Source organism: Varroa jacobsoni, unplaced genomic scaffold (assembly GCF_002532875.2).
Source record: "Varroa jacobsoni isolate VJ856 unplaced genomic scaffold, vjacob_1.0 contig04289, whole genome shotgun sequence".
NCBI classification, from domain to species: domain Eukaryota; kingdom Metazoa; phylum Arthropoda; class Arachnida; order Mesostigmata; family Varroidae; genus Varroa; species Varroa jacobsoni.
The window spans coordinates 1-20,663 of NW_019215212.1; the positions used below are offsets into that span (position 1 = coordinate 1).

The 20,663-nt window shown below is 39.6% G+C and overlaps 1 protein-coding gene and 2 long non-coding RNA genes across 11 annotated transcripts; 2 read left to right on the forward strand and 1 right to left on the reverse strand.

Annotated features, from left to right (window-relative positions):
• The first annotated feature begins 596 nt into the window (after positions 1–596).
• Positions 597–6,934, forward strand: LOC147751779 (uncharacterized). The gene is made up of 2 exons (XR_015315927.1): positions 597–1,095; positions 6,723–6,934. It is a non-coding gene; the product is annotated as an uncharacterized LOC147751779 (long non-coding RNA).
• LOC111273024 (uncharacterized) lies at positions 5,190–13,081 on the reverse strand. 2 transcript variants are annotated; one of them, XR_002687832.2, is made up of 3 exons: positions 11,919–13,081; positions 10,801–10,888; positions 5,190–6,877 (listed from the first exon to the last, which is right to left on the reverse strand). It is a non-coding gene; the product is annotated as an uncharacterized LOC111273024 (long non-coding RNA). The 2 variants fall into 2 exon arrangements; XR_015315926.1 differs by lacking the exon at positions 10,801–10,888.
• LOC111273023 (uncharacterized) lies at positions 7,905–20,224 on the forward strand. 8 transcript variants are annotated; one of them, XR_015315921.1, is made up of 4 exons: positions 9,149–9,799; positions 11,710–11,874; positions 15,840–16,182; positions 16,342–20,224. XR_015315921.1 is itself a non-coding variant. In XM_086973472.1 (2 exons), exons 1-2 carry the CDS (start codon positions 9,716–9,718, stop codon positions 19,403–19,405), a joined length of 339 nt encoding a protein of 112 aa, XP_086829598.1. In that variant the 5' UTR covers positions 9,191–9,715; the 3' UTR covers positions 19,406–20,224. The 8 variants fall into 8 exon arrangements, 1 of the variants encoding a protein (XP_086829598.1); XR_015315923.1 differs by having other exon boundaries at positions 9,150–9,799; positions 15,840–16,162; XR_015315920.1 differs by having other exon boundaries at positions 7,954–9,799; positions 11,710–11,850; positions 15,840–20,224.
• Positions 20,225–20,663: the final 439 nt, after the last annotated feature.

Here is a 20,663-nt window from a genome sequence, read left to right on the forward strand (position 1 = left end):
TATAGCTTGTGATCCTATCACACAGTACCAAAATTAGGGGTCAATTCAAAGCGTTTTTTCATACAAAGAAAAAACTAGTAGCTTTTTTAACCATGCAATTCCAAACACGATATTTCTCCTAGTTGAATTCCGAAGGACACACATCATATTTCCGAAAACCTCTTCGGCGAATTCACTAGGGTGACTCATCGAATCGTAAAACTGTGTTAGAGCCCACTTACATGCCCGACCCGTTTGGGGACCGTGACTTTAGAATACTCAGGAAAATTCACACAAACCGACCGAGAATAGTCGAAATTTGGCAGTTCGCTCGATCCGAAACTGAATAAACTTTCAAGTTTTGCTATGTAGATCACGCTCAAATTCATACGCACAGGTTCCTGCCTGCTGATTGGAAGCCGTGCCGTCTCCATCCTTTGATACTTCAACAGACCAACAGTCGTTATCAAAACAAATATCGCGTGACGGTTCGACCTAAGCAGGCTCTGCAGTTATTTTTGACTTTGCGAGACTGAAAATGGATGAATTTAGTACTTCAGATGGAACAATATAGTAGGTTGCACGTAAAGCATGCTGATCAATAGCTACCTTTAACCCTGAGCGTGAAACTTATGGCGATACCGAGTACGTAATAAACCTATATTGATCTGTACTTGAAACTCGGTAGCCGGCCCCAAAAGGGATTATCAAAGTGTGCCATCGACGTAGCAAATGTTGAACTATATTGTGTAACGTGCAGGCAAAAACATACCCCTTGACACTCCAAGATAATCCGATATATTTGAAGACGAACATCGTTTAGTGAAGACTGAGGCAAAGTCCTAAAGAAGCTAATAGACCGTTAGATGATTGCAAAATCTTAAAATCTCCAAAAAGGCGACACGGGGCACCGATGACCATGAGTTTATCGGAAAAAGCCGCTTGACAACTGTCCACGATTCTTCCGATCTGAAAACGAGCAATGTTGTGCTTGAAGAAAAGTCAAGGCGCCTTGCTGAACCTGATTATCCTTTAGGCTCTTCGTATCTATAGATGTGCATGGCATTATACACCGCACCGCTTCTTTATTGAAGCTGAAATAGGTGGTAAATAAAGGTGAGCGTTCTAACAAGATACAGGTAAACTTTAATCATATCAGTTTGCTTCCACGGCAGCTGAATGGCGACTTTGTTTACGTCCCATTTTCCATGGTACATGTTACCCGCACATTCGCTATATCGTACCAAGCGATAACACCAGGCTTGCAATTAACATAGCTTATTTATACTTTGGCATCTATGTAGTGTCCCAAGTAAAGAAACAATTGCATTAAAAGAAGCCCAGAGCCCAGGGCGTCGAAATCGTCTATATAAAACTGTGGCATACTCAAGATATTAGTTTTCTTCTATAATTCTTATCCTCTGACCCCTGCTCTGGAGGGCCTCACAACTTTTGGCTCTAGATATTTTTCTATGCCACTATGGAAATAGTGAAGTGCGCACATGTAATCACAGAACTTCAGTAGCTCAACCACTATATATTTTAACTTCATTCTATAGTTGGTTACTTAGCGTATAGTGATCTAAACTATTCTGGCAGAAAATTAATATTTATGAGGCCAGTGGTTAAGACATATAAGAATTAGTTATAAATTGATGCTTATTCTAATTCAATATTATTATTAGGCAAGAACTCAAATGGATATATATGCCATACATATTTTTTCTTTTGGATTATTTAGTTATGTCGAACAAGATGTATCTAATTGAGCGGCAAGGCACCCGCTAGAACAGCGTAAGAGGGAGCCTCAAAAAAAGCTCTACACTAGGTCTGTTGATTAGGCCAATAATAGCCTTGATAACAATTTCAGACTGTGTAGCAATGGAACGCTCAAAGTTTCTTACGGGTGAGCATCGTCGTATTTTCTCGTAAAGGAATGACTATCAGCGGCTACCAATAGCACGATCGCATAACTAATCTATACGCATTACAGAGCACCAGAATCTACAGGTTGTCGTAGGAACACGTGTCCGGACCTGGGTAACCAGTCGGAAAAAGTATTCGGCCTGGATTAGCGTAATAGCCAAGTGTTATCCGAGTTTGATATAGAAATGATATATGTATACACAAAGAATCTTTGCAATCGCAGCATATCTAGTGTTTACTTTGAAACTGCAAGCGATCTATCTGTGCACAACAAATAGTAGGGGTTGTACAATTGAAAAGCTGTATGTACTCCAGCCGAATGGAGTGTCACGCATTGGTAACAAAAGTCGGACGTCCACTGCTCCTACGTAGGCGCTTCAATGGCCTGAAATGAGCTTTGCAGACGCCAATGTCTCGCGTAGCTTAAATGCAATAAGTCACAAAAAATTGAGTGCGTATGTTGGTATTTTACTCAAAACACACGTTTGTCACGGAGATACGATCATAGGACAAATGTTCAAATAGTCACAGCAGCAGCAGATTTGTCATCTAATTGCTTCATTCCAAGCAAATAACCGCGCTAAGAAAAAAAAAAACTAAATGATAAGAATACAGATTTCTGGTTTCTGGTTGGATATGAAAAGTGCTACCTAATACAGTCATAATGAAACTCGTACAATGCAATCTTGTGATCGTTATGGTAGTAACATGGGAAGCAAACTTACCCGATGCAGAAAGTAATTACTACGACTCGAAGAAATGTGCAAAAGCAGTTCCTGTTCAAAATTAATTATTGTATCTATATAAAGTTAAGTTCTAAATCTTCTATTAAGATTTATTCCTAGACAACTTAAAAGACGTTCAAGCAGGCCAACCGGGACGCCATGAGACTGCTGCCATGTAATTTCCTGAGACATGAACTTGTAAGTAATCATTCAGTGTATATAGCTTTTATCTGTATTTATACAGGCCATTGTCGCCGATCGCTTGCCAGCCTCCTGCTGTCCTCCATCTTGGTCAGCGTTATTAGCTTGCAGCGTTAAGCTCGCCATTAGCTTGCTTTCGTATCCGCCTTCTGAATAGTCTTTGCTATAGCTAATGCCCGAATAGATTTACCTGGGCCCAGACCTGAAAGTAAGTTCTTATTGATACAACTTATTTACGCGTTAGCTAATGATATGTAAATTGGTGCTTTTGTAAACGCGTCCGTGGTGATAGTGACCAAGCGTAGAACTCGTGTGTTAACGATACGTAATTTACGTATGCGTGCGAAAGTGCTTTTCGTTTCGATTGCAGTAACCGTTCAAATTATATGAATGTACAAGAATAATTAAGCCTAACCCCGTTCCACTATAGAGCCGCTTATTAATAGATAGTTTATTTTGATAACCAACTGATAATTTATGTACAACTTATATATAATGAACTGTGGCATTAGTATAAATTAAACATTGAGGAACGTTATATTGGATTGGCGGCCTACACAGATAATTGGATCATAATTGGCTCGTAACAACTGTGTGTCTCGACGATCGCAGGCCGTCTGAACGCTCTTCACTGGGCAAAACACCAAAAAATACTAATTTATTAACATTGTTGAGCGCAATATAAATGAGCGGTGGAGAATCCGTGTTCTGGCTGTGTCAGTTGCTACGAGCAATGGACCAAAAATTATAGGTGTCGCCTTTTATCTTTGGTTAGACGTGTCGGCAACTGCACTGCAGAGTGTTCAGAGTCAGAAGGTCATCTTTAGAAATAAATTTCAGAAAAGATAAACATACTTGCAAACAAAGATGCACATTGGGGCAGAACAGTTTAAAGAGGTGAACTGAATGTGTATGTATGATTTTAAAATTATAGCACCGTTCCAGGTGAGCTTAAAATGTACAAATAATGCAGGTCCGAGCGGATAAATTTGACTGCTTTTCGTTTTTTTATATAAAATTTCCATTTATATAAAATCTTATTCGTTCGTACTATTCGTACAAGTCATGCCCAGTTACATGTGTATTCCATCATCATTATGCATTAACTCTAACAGGTCATTGTTCATGCGTTACTCTGTGTCATCATCAGAGTGGATCAATTTTTACTCGGCACTTAGCTCGTTTGAATTAGAGGTTAAGTTGTGCTATTAGGTAATGTTTCTGTCTTTTGTGTAAGCCTATTCTAACGGTTGATTACACAAACATCTATATATTTCTATACGACGTTTCGCTGGCCATTTCGCCGGTTCAGTCTCTTTTCCGTATTTCTGTTTGTCGCTTTCCTCGAGTCCTCGTAACATCAACGACTGCTGTCCTTCTGTGTCATTAGCCGTCTAATAAATCCAATTTTTCGCTATGAGCGTCGCCAGTAGAGCTCTATTGCTTTAGGACTTCAGCTGGCATCAACGCCTCAGCTAACAACTACCAAAAGCACCGGGACGGCAGAACGACCAGGCTTACGGCTTGGCTAGATTCATAAGCAGGAAAACAGGGATGGTTGTTCTCTGTCGCGTGAGCGCGACGATCAATTTTGAGCACGCTTCCTTTTCCACCATCGTCGGCATATGCCGTATGCGCAGAAGCCGTGTAGCATGTAGCAACCATAAGGGCTCTACGCATACCGGCGGGAAGCGGCACCGCGCTTGTCGTGCTTTCCCCCTCGTCTGCCTCACACCTGCTACTACTTATTTCTTTTTTCTGCTGTCGCTGATTCCGTAAGTCCCGAAGAATACTGAGAAAAGTGGGACGCAGAGCGCAAATCAGCAAAAAATTGTTGCAGAATTGAGAATACAGTTTCAGCCTCATTATCGTACGCGTGGAAATGAAACCATACATTTGGATGTGTAGCTGGGTTGAATGCTTTTTATCTGTGTATATTACTATAAGTACGAATGTGCACCTGTCAAAGGGATCTAAACGGAAAAGGTAAAGGGGGCGAGTGACACGCTCATGAAATAGGCGCCCAGACACACGTCAGTGGAAGATACGTGAGCGTGCGACACGAAGCCGTGAAAATTAGTGAGGAATACTGACGACGGTAGCAGTTATGCTTGAGAGAACGGCACTTATTCATGTAATAGTAACAGGTATCTCATATGTTTAGGTTGCATCCGTATCGCGCTATTATTTCACAGTAAAACCTGTAGATATATTTTCAACTGTTCGTTGTTTTGTGAAGGCAAAATTGATGTTTCAAAAAGTGCAGGCGAAGTTTCTAGATATTCTGTGCAAATTGGGCCGCTCTGGACCGCGGATTCAGATCATATTATAATATGCATGAAAAGACACAATCGCAAGGACGAGGTGCACGTACAATGCAAAATATTTATTCAAACTTCGAGTCAATGAGCATTCTATCGGCATAGACGAGCAGCGTCGGAAACTTTGTTCCTGGCAACACAGTTATGTTACCATATCAAAAGTAGAGGGTCTTTAGCTGTCTTTGAGAATAATGTTTCAGTACACAATATCGACACAAAAAACCTGTGGACGTTACCTAAAAGCCTTGTAAGGCTCTTCGACGTAAACTAAAGAACATTGCGCATAAATACGTCAGAAGCCTACTCATACATACAAATACTATCTTTATCTATCAAAGAAAAACCAGCCAAACTGAAAAAAAAACGATATTAATCTCCCCAAGTACCATCTTTAAAGTTTCTCGGAAAGCGTTTCCTCAGATTTTATATATCGTAGTGACAGGTGGCTCTAACGCCTCAGCAGGCATATATTGAAGTATCTCATGACTCATTTTCCTAAACCCTCATAAAAACTAGAATGTGTCGGATGGTCTGCCCAATCTCCAGTGTGCAATATCTGAAATGAAGGCGTGCCCAACTCTGACTGAAATGTACTAGATAAGCAAGCAAACATACGATAGAACACAAATCGCATTCTATCTACCCTTTTTGATTAAAATACAAAACAATATTCGATTTAGCGTCCTAGGCACTTAACTAAAAGAAAATCAACCACCTCTAGTTAGACTTGTAGTTAATCCTATATATATATATATATATACAGATATATATATATATATATATATATATATTTTTTTCTGAAGAAGAATAAACGAGTTTGAAAATTTCTAGTGAAGCCTGAAATACACTGTTCCGAGCTCAGGTTCCTACCCCGTAAAGAACGTATTTGAATTGTAAGATCCATTATTAAGATAAGAAAAAAGCAAGTAAAGCTATCACAGAAACAGGTTAAGCAACAAAATATACCGAGTTACGTCAAAAAAGCATGCTGCATTATTATCTAAAAATATTGATTTATGTACACCCTCCTATTTACGCACCACATGGCACACAAATTGTTTTAAAACGTTGTAAATCACATTTAAATGACGAAACATCTATACGTGAAGCACGTATGGTCCCTTGCTATCTAGCCAGCTGTCATAATAATACCATTGGGAAACTGGAAGACGAGTACACCCGGTCATATCGCTATTAAATGGAAACTAATGATGCGCCTAAGGCGACAGCCTAAGCTCTTCCTGCCATTATCATTATAGCTATTGAACCAACCGGGTAGCTCACAGTAAACTAAACGCCTACCTTCCATATGATTACCATTTTGCAGTGCTCTCAAGAAGTTGTTTCTCTAGAAGGGCTGCTTTATAAATGTCCAGCGATATTTAGCTAGTGCATGGGGGGATGCATGTCAAGTCTTATCTTCCTGAATAGCAACATTACTTGGACGATTGTAGTTTTTGTTAACTGAGGAAGGCTGCATTACCTTTGTAATGCCTTTAATTTTACAAACTTAGAAACTTGAAGTTACATGTGTTGACAAAGAACTGATAATTTTTTGTTAAATTTCCAGTTGTATTGGCTGTTAGTCTTGCGCTATTCGAAGTGCTAAAATGACAGAGAAAAAAATCTGAAGACGCTAAGGCAGGCAACAATGGGACTGCGACGAACGCCGTTCTGGGCGTGATTTGGCCCACACCTACTTCGGATGCGCCCACCGGAGCAGAGCTGAAATATCGTATATAAAATTTAAAATATATATATGCTTTGTCATGCTTATATAAAGATTTTTCTATGACGTCCTTTTTTAAACAAACAAAGTACCTACGGAATGATTATACCCTGTATTTTTAATTTATACATTCGACATACGGGAACATCGTTTATCAGCGATTTTTTATTCTTGTATTAGTTGTATTATCTAACTGCTACTTCCTTTTAGATCCTGAAATAAACTTCTTTCACTGGAAAGCAGGTCTAGAACCTGTCTGATCCGCAAATATAAAGCTGATATTTGTCGATAAATATACTGCTAGTTGTTATATTCGACCGTGGTCGCACTATAAACCATTACTTGAACCATATTCATCGTAGAATTTACACTACGGCTGCGACTGAAATCTCTTTCCTGGAAATTTCCTCATATTTTCGGCCATAGTTTAACCAGAATTATTTCGAAGTATCCTCCATGTCGACCTTTCGCCATGAGGGCTTTTCTCGTACTCAGTCAGAAGGCAATAACAGAGCACATCGAAATGCCCTTTAGTATATTTCGTTATAGTAAACGAATATGCATTTATATAATTTACTTTTCGCCCATTAGCCATATGCATGATAATAATAATGTTATGGTGTTTTCTCCTGAATTTCGCATGAAGTAATTTCTTAGTAAACTTCGAAACCTTTGAACATCTTAATTTGTTTTAAATTTTGAGAACTAACTAAATATTTAAGTAAAAAAATAAGAAAATTGAGAAATTTTGAGAAGCTTCCATTCTAACCATTATAACAGGATGTTCAATAGTTATTAAATAAATATTTTTTTAGGAAGGATTCACGACAAAGGCGAGTCGATGGATCCATTCCATGCGTCCCTTGCTGTTTAACTCTTAAGTTAGCACGAAAATAGCTATTGAATGCGATTATCAAAGAAGAAAATGAACATAATAGAGGTCAAATAATCGTGAAAATTTTCAAAAAAAACTCAACTTTAGTACTAATTAATTTACTTATTTTAGTATTATATATTCTAGTATTAATTAATTAACGTCTTAATTTTTCGGTGAAAACGTATGAAATAAACAAGGTTATATTGATGATAATTTTAAGGTCTTTTCCTATAAAGTCGAAAACTTTATGTCGACATTTTGAGCGCAATCGCGTTTAGAAGAAAGCTAATAGCTTAAGATTGCGACTAGCCGTGTTCTCATAAATTTTCCGTAAATCATTCGCGACATAAAAGACCGAGTAAATTATGACCTTCCATGAATCAAACTTTTTGTTCTGGATAAAGGACCCAATCTAAGCCCAAGGATACGGGTTAAAAAAATTGTAAAAGATTACGTGCAGGAGTATAAATATAATTATTTTATTTGTTCCGTCTCACGTATTGCGTGATTAACGTTGACAGTGGGGCTTTAACTGATAATGCATAAGTAATGACTGGTTATATTAAATAAAACAATTCAAAAGATAAAATAAGATTTTTATACCTGGTATTTGACTCTTACTTAATTGCAATAATGTTTGCTCGCTAAAAGGAATTAATCGATTCTATAACAAATTGTACTATTTCAACCGTTTTCCAAAACTAAGAAAACTGCCGGCATTATTGTAAGTAATACAGTCTTCGAGCGGCGGCGCCACCAAAAAGATAAATGCATAAGTAGCACGAAGGAACAAAAACAAGGCAGGATGTAATAGGTTGCATCTCCTTTTACCAAGTCAGCATCATGGGTCTTGGATTTTCCACCACTGTCCACCGGTGGACTTACTCGGTTCTTTTTCACTCTCTTTCTAGAGGCCCATTTTTGCGTTCGTACTCGCGGGGAATGGGGTTCGCTTGCGTGCTTCTGTCTGTCCTCAATCCATTTCGCGATCGCCGGTTTGTTTAGAACCGGCGCAACAGTCACAACATTTTCTTTATTCGGATTATACTCTTGTCAAACACCCACTTTTCCCGCTGAAGCTGCTTATAAGGTTGAATACAATCCTCACATGGATATGCCTTTTGCAGAAGTTCCACACGTAAGACAATCTACGTTGCTAGCTCTTTGTTCCTCTAGATGTGAGATTTCGTGCGCATATTTGCGCTTACGGACAATAGTGCTATGAGACTTGTAATGTGCCATCCTTCCACCTACTAACGTGTATGCATCTGTGGCGCTGCACTGTCCCTGTTTTTAGAAATCACGCTGCCGCTAGTGCTGCATTTATCCCCCGCTCCCCCTCCCCTTGCAACCTTCGTGCTAAATCTATGGTTTTTGCCCACATGTTTCGTTTTTCCATTCGGTTTGGAAAGTGTAGGAGAAACCACAGGACAGGCGCTCATTCGAAACAGCGCATTGCACGAGCGCCTGGAAAGGGCACCTGGACGAGTCGCGCACAGCCGCTACTGTCAGTTGCGATCTCCCGTTTGATAGCGAAAAGCAATGCTTTCCCTGGTTTCCGTTTTTTCTGTTACAGATACATAGACATATATACACAAAGACAAACATGAGAACCCGGAGCTCTTTGCGATTGTAAAATGGAAGAAGAATAGGGAAATATGCGAGACAGGAACTATGATTTAGAGCGAAGACCTTTCATAAGAGACAGACCGATTCAGGGAAAGAGTGGGGACAATATGAGGGGTGGGTGGTGGAAAAAACTGTGGCTACATCCAAACCAAACGTGCATAGATTAAGTAACGCGTGCAACTTAGTGCACAGGAGTTCGTCAAGACGAATGGTGCTTCGAAACCAGCGCGATGCTCGTCGGCGCTGGTAAGAACCGGAAGACGCGAAACCGTTCACGAGAGAACGGGGACCTATAGTGCAAGCAACAAAAGGGTGCCGGGAAATCTTCATGCAGTTTTACATGCAAGCACTGTCCTTTATCTGTACGGAAGGTTCCGAGACGGACGAAAACCAAGTCGCTAAGCAGCAAAAGGTATGTAAGGTAGAGAAAGATCACAATACGTGTATAATGCAGTCGTATGCACACGTGCACTGCCTCATTCGTTCAGTTGAAAAATATACGATATTTCACAGTTTTTTTGCAATGTAAATTTGATTCCGACAACTCCGAGAGAGCTCTTTCGTTGGAAAGCTAAAAATGCGAATGCAGATTTAAGCAGTGAGTGTACAATCTAGTTTTACGCCTGTTCTTAAAGCACTTGTGGGACCTACATAAATTTGCATGCATGCCATAAATGGAACTTTATAACAAACTCGTATGAGAGTAAACGCTCGTAGGGCAAGAACTTATGTCTTAGTGGGCTTCATGTTTGTCGCTGCAAGGTTTCGTGGTCAAAAATCGTGCTTGTGTGAGGTTATCTGAATGCTTACAAAGTCCAGGAATATAGACAATTATTATGAGTACAACCCCAAACTGTGGCATTTACGTCTTTACCCATTAGTACAACAAAAAATTTCTGGTTGTTTCTCGTTACATGAGATATAACTTGTGAACTTTTCATTCAACAGAAATAATCTGATGCGCTGCAAAATTTGCTAGAACAATTCGCAGGCATGTGAGCAAAGGATGTGACTTGGATAATAATGGAAAAAAACTGCAAACATTATTGTTATTACTGACAACTGTGACGATATTTTTAATAATAGTTTTAGTATAAAATAGTAGGCGTAATGGGACTCTTTTCTATGATAATTTGCGAGAATTGGAACGCAGTCAAAGTTGTACTTCCGTAAATTAACTAATAGTTTGTTTTGTAATCGTGTGTTGTAGCCATGTAATGTTGCCATGAAGATCCTCGCAATGTGAGCCCGAGTATCGTCTCGCTAAAGAAGAACGCGTTTTCTACTAGGGGAAAACTAAGTTCTTCCACTTTTCTATTCTCTTCAATCTCAGAAACTTTTAGTAAAGAATAATTGTTCTGATCTGTAGAACCACACACAATTAATTGACGCTTTTATGGTTTTTTTCTTTACCTCACGTGCAGTGGGACAAGTGAGTCATTTTTCCAGTCCTTTGCCGCGTTTGACTATCTGATCGCGTATTGAACTCACTTCTTTTAACCTATCGCAGAGCAATCAAAAAATTAGTCACTGATTTTTGCGATCTAACAGAGACTAGGTGTGCGATAGCAAAAAGCGGTCGGAACGAAGCTCCAATTCTCGACTTTGCACGCCTTTGACATTGAATGCGAACGATTTCTAGAGTAATACATCCAACTTTCGAACTACAATCACAATAACTATAGTCAAAGTTTTCAATCGCCAGTTACAACTTATCGTCGTAAGTCTTCTCGGCACCTTTGAGAAAACTCTCGATACGAAACTTGTCGAATTACGTAAGAAAGCTGCATCCAAAGGCAACACAAATGTCGACCGGGCTATCTATTAAATGTCTTTTAGTTTAAACTGAGGAACGTTGATTGTGTGGGAAGTCCATTTCGAATGTCCATATGGGCTTTTCTTGACGAGTATTTAGCTATGTCTAACTACAGAATAACTGTAATTAAATAATAAATAGAATAATTCACAAATTCAACTACGTGAAGAGTAGGCATCAACGATTTTCGACAGAACGAATCACCCAAAGCTTTCGGTGATAAGATAAGAATGACGTAGTTATGATTTTATATGTTGGATTAGATCGATAAATTGAGCTCGTCAGATCATTGTTTGTTGTCTTATTCGATACTGAAATAGCTGACGATGTACTAACGTCATACGGAGACAAGAAGCTTCATCAGTCCGTCCATGTGGAACGTTCTATAACGTATCTCCGATAACAAAGCATGCACTACCCCGTGCAAGCGTGATCATACAAAGAACTATATATTTTGGATAATTGAACTTTTTTTCAAAGACGGCTTTTCCTCACTTCCTTTCCAGTACAAGCTTCTTAACTAGATGAAAGCTTCTGAACATCGAAATGAAATATCAACTGGAGTTACAAATCAAGTCTGTATGGTAACGACCGCAACTTTCGATACATGGCGATTTCACTGGTCGGCAGGGGACACGCACGAAATGGTACTAATAAGCTCAACCTATCAGGTAAAACGCATAGTACAAGCATATCACCTATGTTATGCAAATACCTTTCTGGGTCACAAGAAGTCTATAGATGAAAGGAAACCTTTCCTCAACTAAGCCCTTAGCGGCCGTGCGAGCTTTGGTAATAAATCAAAAGCAATGACTGGGTCATAGTCGACAAGCACGTCAGCTCTGTTGCGTTAGGCTTCCTATAAAGGACGACAGGACATGTTACGTTTCATTTGGGTGTGCGGGAAGAAACATTAGTAGATTGCTAAGCGAAGCACTGTTATCTACTTCTCTCTCGCTCTTTTTTTATCACGGCTTTTTGGAGAGGGAACGGGGTCTGGCAGCAGGAACTGGACCTTGCGAGAAGGATGAGGCATTGGTTGGACTTATCTCACGTACGTACGTAAAGGATACGCAAGATCTCCCTAGAGGCAAACGTTTACCCGATTAGTTTTTCTTGCCCCTGGCTTTCATTTAGACAGCCTGCGACGCCTGCTGTAATTGCTGTTGTTGCCACCACAACTACATGCAACCAGGCATGGAATATCATTCGAGGATAATACTATGCTCCGTCCAAGCCGACGAAAGTAGCGGACGTGTTCGCTCATAACGCATCCAGTTTACCGCCCGTATAGAAAGCTCCCCTATAGACCTATAAAGTAGATATAGATGTGTGTATATATATATATAAAAGCGTATAGCTGTTTAATCCGGACAATAATCATAACCATAAAAGAACGTGGGAAAAAAGAAAAAAGGATCTACGTTCTACTATAGGTTAGTCTGAAAAGCCTAAATCAGCTGCCAGGAACTATAATCGATGCAGGGTTCCTAGGCGCCACTCTTTTTACAGTTCTTCCCGTCGAAATCAAAGGTTCTCCGTTAATCTAGAAGTCAGCCCCCCAAAACGTATTCGTATGCTACAAGCTGCCTAAGGCTGTGTAGTTGTTACGTGTTTCCTGGAACTTGGAGGGACATGTGAAATGTTTTAGATCTGAACCCGAACATTAACATTTCACTTTATAAAGCTGTAAGTGATGGGAAAAGGCGGTGAATCAAATAGCAGCTGTTATGCTCTATCCTTTCGATTGTTATTAAGGAAAAAAATGCCAAAGACAAACGAACACTGCATGAAATCCGACAAACCCGATGTACTACAAATCGTAAAGCTCATCAAGATACGCACATAAATTAAAGGAACGTGAGGCATGTTTGTGTGCTTATAGTCTTGAATGTATCATCCAATACCGGTGCTACTAAAATAGAGCTTGTTTCGGCTTAAGATACGAGTTTTGAATTTGTTTAGACTATTTAATCAATAATCTGAAAAGCTGTTTTATTTAATTCAAGGGATTGAACAAATGGTCTTTTACGAAGCTCTGGACGGTGAACCTTACGGTGATAATCGATGTTTTCTGCTGTTTAGCAGTTTCTGGATTTCGAATATACAATTTGTTTTTTTATATAACTGGTCACTTTCAAACATATACTGTATACTTGATTAAAATTCCCAGTGAGCAATTATTTTGCAAGGACTCAATGTCAAATTATTTACACACAGCCCGCCTCCTACCAGTGGTCAAGACGTTAATTATTACTTAACCATTATTCAGGATGAAGTAAAGACTTCTGCACAATACTAGATGAGCAAATACCCCATAACCACGGAAGACATCAAAAGTGTTTCACAGTATACCGAATACCGATGAATACGAGTACATCATCAAGTCATAGATCGAGTAGAAAACAAGTAACTTTATGAAAGTGACATACAACAATAATACATGCTACTTGGTTAAGTAGACCATATAAAATATTGTGTTCAACCTCAATCATTTTTCAGTCTTTCAGGCTGTTTAACTTGGCACAACGCTGATCATTAGAAGGCTGTAACAAGAGGAAGGAATTTAAAGGCAAAAACATTCACTGGACGAGTTGAAACCGTTTGTCTTAATGAAAGCACATTAGGACGAATCCTAGTATAACAACCCAATTATAAACCTCGTGGGGATTGTATATCGCAAAATGCTCATTGTCCCATTTATCGGTTGCCCCTATTAGTCCTAGTGTTAACACACTGCGGTATACTGGTCAATTGCATCAAGGTAAACACAAAAACCTATTTATCCCATTGAAACTGAAAACTACACTTGCGTTTCATTGTTTTTAAAATGTTCGTGGGTATCGACGGAAGTTTTCTACAGGGACCTTGTGCTTAATCTAGCGCCCACAATAATCTGGTCCTTAACGTTGACCTGTCGTACATTATTTTGACAGACGCTGCTTTTTCTCGTATTGTAATATCTTGTAGCTAACTCAAAGGAATAAAATTATAGTGGCGAAATTAAGCCTGTAAAGGTCTTGCTTCACTTGTACGGTCATCAGTTTATTACTATTGGATAATTTTGCGCTATAACATAGTTGACCCTAAGAAGGGCCTAAGAACGCTTAAAAATAATCGTCCAGCTATGAGCATCACCTACTCTTGGAAATTTTTTCTGGGAAAAACAACCGCCACGTAAGGTAACCATGTAATGCTCAGCCTCCCACACCGCTAACGATTAAGTATATGGGCCTTGCTTTTTTTTCAACAGCTTAGTTACAGTATTGGCTAGTAATATATCAAGTTGCTTAAGTCTACTAAAAGTAACAAGTTTTACAAGAGTCATAACGCAAACGCCTGGTAGGCGTTAAGGCTGACTTGAGTTCCCATTAGAAATGCTCCTCATATGCGTAAACTCATTATTTGTGTATAATGATTATCTTCTTCGTTTATTTTTGAAAATATGACTGTACCGGTCAGCAAATATTACTACACATGAACAGCGATTACGGATGTTTTTCTAGGCAGCTTTAGCCGCTAGAGGGGCGATATAAAACGACATACTGAAGTAAGTTCCTTTGTGTCAAGCTAACGATATCATTATTGTATATATTTTCTGTTTTTGGCAACTCGGCCATAAAGTACATCGTATTACATTTTCACCAATGCATCTGCTGTGCAATTCGCAAGATGGTATCTACGCCGTTTTCAAAATATAACCCTGTACTGTACTGAAGCTTTTCTGATACTGCCCAAGAACCATCGACCACGCAGGCCAACTCGGGCATCACTTTCGTGTTTTCTCGTATCGCAAACATCATCCAGCTCAAAACGCGGTCATCTCTTTCACTCTTTGAATTTCACTAATGTATTTACCTATGCATACAGCTGAACGCACGCCAAAGTTCCTTTAGGGTTAAGGTCACTCGCCGAGCATTTATAAATATGCCCATGCACACACTTATCACATCGATAACTTCTAACAGTAAGTTAGGTTAATTCATAATATATGCTTCCACACTTATCAACCGTGCCGTGTTAAACTTATACATCTTTGCGTGCCGTTCTTAGCCCTGACAACTCTTGCAGACCCTAGCTGTCGATCGAAGCTAAACGGATATGCCTAGTATAGCGGCTTAACAAACGAAGCGCTCGCATCTTGAACCTGAGCGGTCGTCTCTCAAGTTTACCGCACGGTAGTTGCAATCTCCGTTTTAATTTGACTTCTTTTAAATTAGTCTCTTTAATTCGAATTGACTCTGAACTTTAAGTTTTTTAAAAATAGATTTAGTACCAACTTGCATCTTGGAATATTACCAAGTATTGCTAGCTAGCGGATAATGTCAACGGTCCACTGACACTAATAATAACAATTCCTGCATGGAACGTGCAGCAAACGTTTCTAAATAGGCTGTCTGCTCTGCACAAAGCGCGAGACTCTTAGACTTGTGGCACTCTTTTTTTGGAGGATGGTAGCTGCAGGCTACAGATGTACGTGGTCTTCATTTCGTTGGACGTATATGTAATGTATTATAGATCTTCGCTATCAATGACGAAAATCTTGGGCATATAATAGGTAAGCGCGCCGAAAGGACCCAGTGAGTTTGATTTGCTCAAGGCAGCTTCAAGCTAATAAACTATTGTTTATTTTTAGCGTAAAGCTCTACCGATACTTCCAAAGCCTGGCGACTCAAGATTTACCTCACGATGCGGTGGGTCTCCAGCTGGTGCGGGAAGAAGGAATGAGCAGGACCGAATGTCTCTATGGGATGGCTCGCGTGTACACGAAGATGGTCAAGAAGGGTCTGCCAAAGTAGATAAGATTAGGATGCTTTCCTGCATCATTGAATATCATCCATATCATCCGGCTTTGGCTAGATCTTCACACAACGTATAACCGATAAGATTTATACGAGTCAATGCGCTCCTCTAGACGCTAGCGAAGATATATTCAAGAGAAATACGAAGGGTTTGCAGGTATAAAACTAAAGCGAATTGTGAGTTGAGGCACGATTGCCGTAATATGTAATGTATATTCACGCTATATATATAAGAAGTATGAAAGATCTTAGGGAACAACCTTACGGCCTATTGGAATTGAACCAAAACACTACCATAGCCACTTATCTAATACCATTGCTATCATATAATTGCAGATAAACTATGACATATCTTACAACAAATGAATATCCCGCAGCGCAAGTTTCAAGTATAATCAATTTACCGTTCTTACCTCGTTCGGAGTGAATATTTGGCGTCAAAAGATGAGTGAAGTGCTGCAAATGAGGTTCATATCTCGTAAAAAATACCAAGAAGAACAGTAAAAAGACGAGACGTATTCTATATTGAAGTACTTTTTACGTTAGGCCTTGGACAGGAGTTCCTCATTGGGTTATGCTCACCGACCATTGAGCATAGTCTCCGTATATTGGAGTTGTATTTTCATTGGAGCACAGAGTTACTGAAAACATATGGGGATAATTAAACAGATTCATATATGATTTGCTCTTTGAAAAAAGATGACAGTCTAATTTTCTTCGCGATTAACTATATGTTTTCGTCCTACGATTGAACTTTACTATATGACTATGTTCAATGAATGTACACTTTTTATTATTTCTCAACACTGTCTAGCCAACGTAACGGAAACAAATGCGTGTATCGGTAGCATGTGCTTCGTTTCTATTTAAAGTATATGGTTTGCTTCCAACACACAAACTTTGCCGGGTTGTTTATACTAACGGATACGCGTTCATCTACTACTCGTGAAAGCAGAGAAAGGTCGGCCATTTCTACGAGAAAGCAATGAACTCGTCGCCTTCGGAATTTGAACAAACACAAGCTATTACACAATGTCTGTACGTTAGAGGAAGCCCCACCGAGATTAGAAATGTTTTAGATCATATTGAATCGATAGTCCATCGCGTCATAAATACCTATATGCGGCCGGAGAGGAAGTCGGAGGATGTTCTACCATGGCGCAACAGAACAGTCCACGAGAGAAAAAAGACAACGCGGATTTCAACGTTAGCCGCTAGCGCTCAAAAGTTAACTCCTAATGATCCTTTTGTATAGATTAGGAAGAGAAAGAAGCTGAGCGTACGATGTTACGGTTTGTTTACGAAAACTTCAGGTACACGTCATATGCCATAGAAGTTAGATTATCTCTGAAAATAATAAGGTCAGGAGATCTATGCAGTACTGTTTGATACCCAGTTTTCTCAAGAATGAAACAGTAGCTCATCTTCGATTTTCCGAAGATGATAATTCGTTCATCTTCGGTGCAAACTGTGAGCTCCAGAAATAAGCTCTGGCTTGTTCACGGTCCAGCAGATGTGCCTATTATATGTGGAAAAACAATTTAAACCAAATTTCATGTCCTAAGTGCGGTATCGGTCCTACCACCATATTTTTTTGCAGAAAAGTGGACGCATCACTAAAAAGTCTATTTGCATATTCTACAAACCATTCGGTAACCGTAGATAGTTAGGGTATCTGAAGAAAGGCCAGCTTTCAACAAAATAATGCACCGGCTTATACAAGACAATTAAAATAGGACTGATCACCTTAGTTAACATGCATGTCCCGGCATGAATGTACATGAACGTTGAACCACTCAAATTTGAATCTGTTGGATTGCCATGTATTGAACGATATTGGGTGTGATTCCAAGAAGTCTCGACCTGCCAAGGACGACTCGCTCATTCGAGTATCAAACAGGTATTCGCATAATTACAGTAAGAACACTTGAGACAAGCCTGTAGGCAATTTACGGCCTGAATTCAGGCCGTAAATCTACTATGTTATGTCTACCATCAGGAATAACGCTTTAGTTCATGCAACAACCGTCACCGAAATATTTGTGTTTATTTAGATACAGTCTTAGTAAAAAAGCGTAAGAAACATTCCTAATTTGGATGTCGCACCTTGTACATTATACGCTTAAAATCGGCAAATGTTATTTGTTTTTACACAAAATTCAAATTCATCACTCTCACTAACTTCAATTCAATGTGCCTGTCCATTCAGCACCTACGCTCTTCTCTCTTACCTCGTTACTAACGCCGAAATTATTAAAGGTAAAGGCTGCTGTTGCATTAGGCGCCAAACGAGCGAAAGCAAAAAACAATCTCTTGTTCAGTATTCTTTCAAAAGAATCTTCCTGGTAACTCACAACTTGTAACATCGGCAGCAGCGTAACCGCTCACAAATGCCCACAGGTGTATACATATATGAGCACATGTTACACTGCGCATTTTTTTGTTTTCGACCCAAATCTCTTCTTTCACACGTCGGCTACCGATCCCGTCAACTTCTGCTCATAACAGCATTTTGGAACATTCACTTCTTGATCTTCCAGCATGATGGTCGCCCTTTCTTTGGTTGTTTTTTCTAGTACCGAGTGACGCTCGGTTGCTGGCCGGCTCACTGAGCGTATACCACCGTTTAGCGTTTCTTTACTTTCGACTTTTTACCCTTACATAATACCCGTACCACACTGGCAGAAGCAGAGTGGGCAGCTACAGCCTGGCGTTAAGTTGATTAGATCCTTAAAAAAACAAAATTTTCTGTTTCTCCAGCTACTAAAGATAGTAATAGAAAAAGCAAGAAAGATGGGGAGATAAAGCACTTCACCAACAGTAATGATAACAGGACTAGCATAGAGGACACCGTACCGTCCAGTGTGCTACTAAATAACTGAGCGTCTCTCAGAGTTCGCCAGCACGGCGGCCGCTGAAACTCTCTGTGAGCATCTATGCTTTGACGCAAGCAAACAGGACTTCTCTTTTTTCTTTCTCTGAAAGATTAACTCTTCCTTCATGACAACTTTAAACGAGCAGACCATATGGAGGATTATTAGGATTTTCGAAGTCCGTTCCGTCAAACCTCTAGCACCCTAACCCCTCACGGGTATTCCTCTTTGTCGTAGCACATCTTCTTTTTCGTTTTGTCCTTCTCAAACAGGCACCTCCAGGAGCAGAAGCAGGAGTGTTGGCAACGACAGCTAGCGCAGCGAGGCCCTCTCCGCATCAGAATCAAGAGCGACAAAAGGGAGATAAGCAATACAGTTGGGCCAGAACACTCGCCTTCCTGATATCTCCCTCTAAATCCTGTTTGAAGTTAAAGAATTGGTCACAACAGAAACAGAAGCCACCAGGAAAGAGATCATTGTTCAACATCAACAGTAGCGGCGGCGATGGCACTAGCAGCAGGCGCTGACAAAAAAGCAAGAGGGAGAATTCTTGTGCCCGACTCTTGCATTAACCTCTATTTTTATAAGCTTTTTTTTTCGTTAAAGGAGAAACCGCCGCGGCGGATGCAGAGGACAAGTCAGCCGCTAAGCGTCAAGCCGTTACTGCAGACGCCTGCCATTCGTTTAATTTTTCATCCACTGCCACATTAGCAGGAAGTAGGTGGATCCCGATCGACTCGAACGCGGGAGCAGAAAATAACGATTGAAGGTTTGTATACATAGTAGATTTTCGTTCATTGTAAATCAACAAGGCAGGCATGAGCAGAAGCATACGACCAAGGTCGAAAACACAGAGCTACTATTGTTCTGTATCTACAGTGGGTCGAGTTCTTGCGAGTCTCACTCGTTGCTGAATTTTTCAAAGTGGAAGAGCCGGCAAGAGAGACGAACGAAACGAACCGCAGAGACGTATCACGAAGTAGTTAGAGTGAAGTAAATACACAACTGCTGTAAATCTCGAGGTATCAAGCGATAATTGCGTGATGAAGAGTTTGTGTGGGCGTAGGAAATCCGTGATAACACTATGGGCTGAATGAAGGAGATTAATAGGAAATGAGTTAAATTGATAATATTTCATTGGAGAAGACCATGTATGGAGAAAGCCAGCGATGCATGCATCAGACACTTCAAGATAGGAAATAATTTAATCATAAGATTTTTTCCAAAGAAAATAACAAAATCCATATTTTATCTTATTTCATTATAAGTTGTAGAACGAAGTAACGAAAACGTTATATGTGTACGATACTAATAAAAATACTTGACTGTAGAACTAACAGGCTAAATGTGGCTGTTGATCTCGGTTGTGATACTCTTAATTATCGGATCTTTTAGATAATTTTAATAATAATATATGCAAAACTTTCGAAATGCTCCGTTGTAGCAAAGGTTTTTTTATTTTGTAGTAATAGTTTGACCCATAAAAAAAGTTTCTAAAACCGACGGACTGGTAACAAATTTGCGCTTTTCAGAACCATAGGTCACCGTGAGTAGAATTTCCGAGTTAACTTTAAGTCATTATTGAAATAAATAATGTTATAGAATTAGAACTCATACCTCTAACAAGTAGTTGGTCTATAAGCGCTCTGAACTGTAATATCATGAGGTACATCGGGTACCAATCCATCAATCACCCGGCAACTCTTAGCACGCTGAAAGATAGCAAAATACGCTAGTATAAAATATGTACTAGTCTTGGTGGCATATATTCATATATGTGCACAT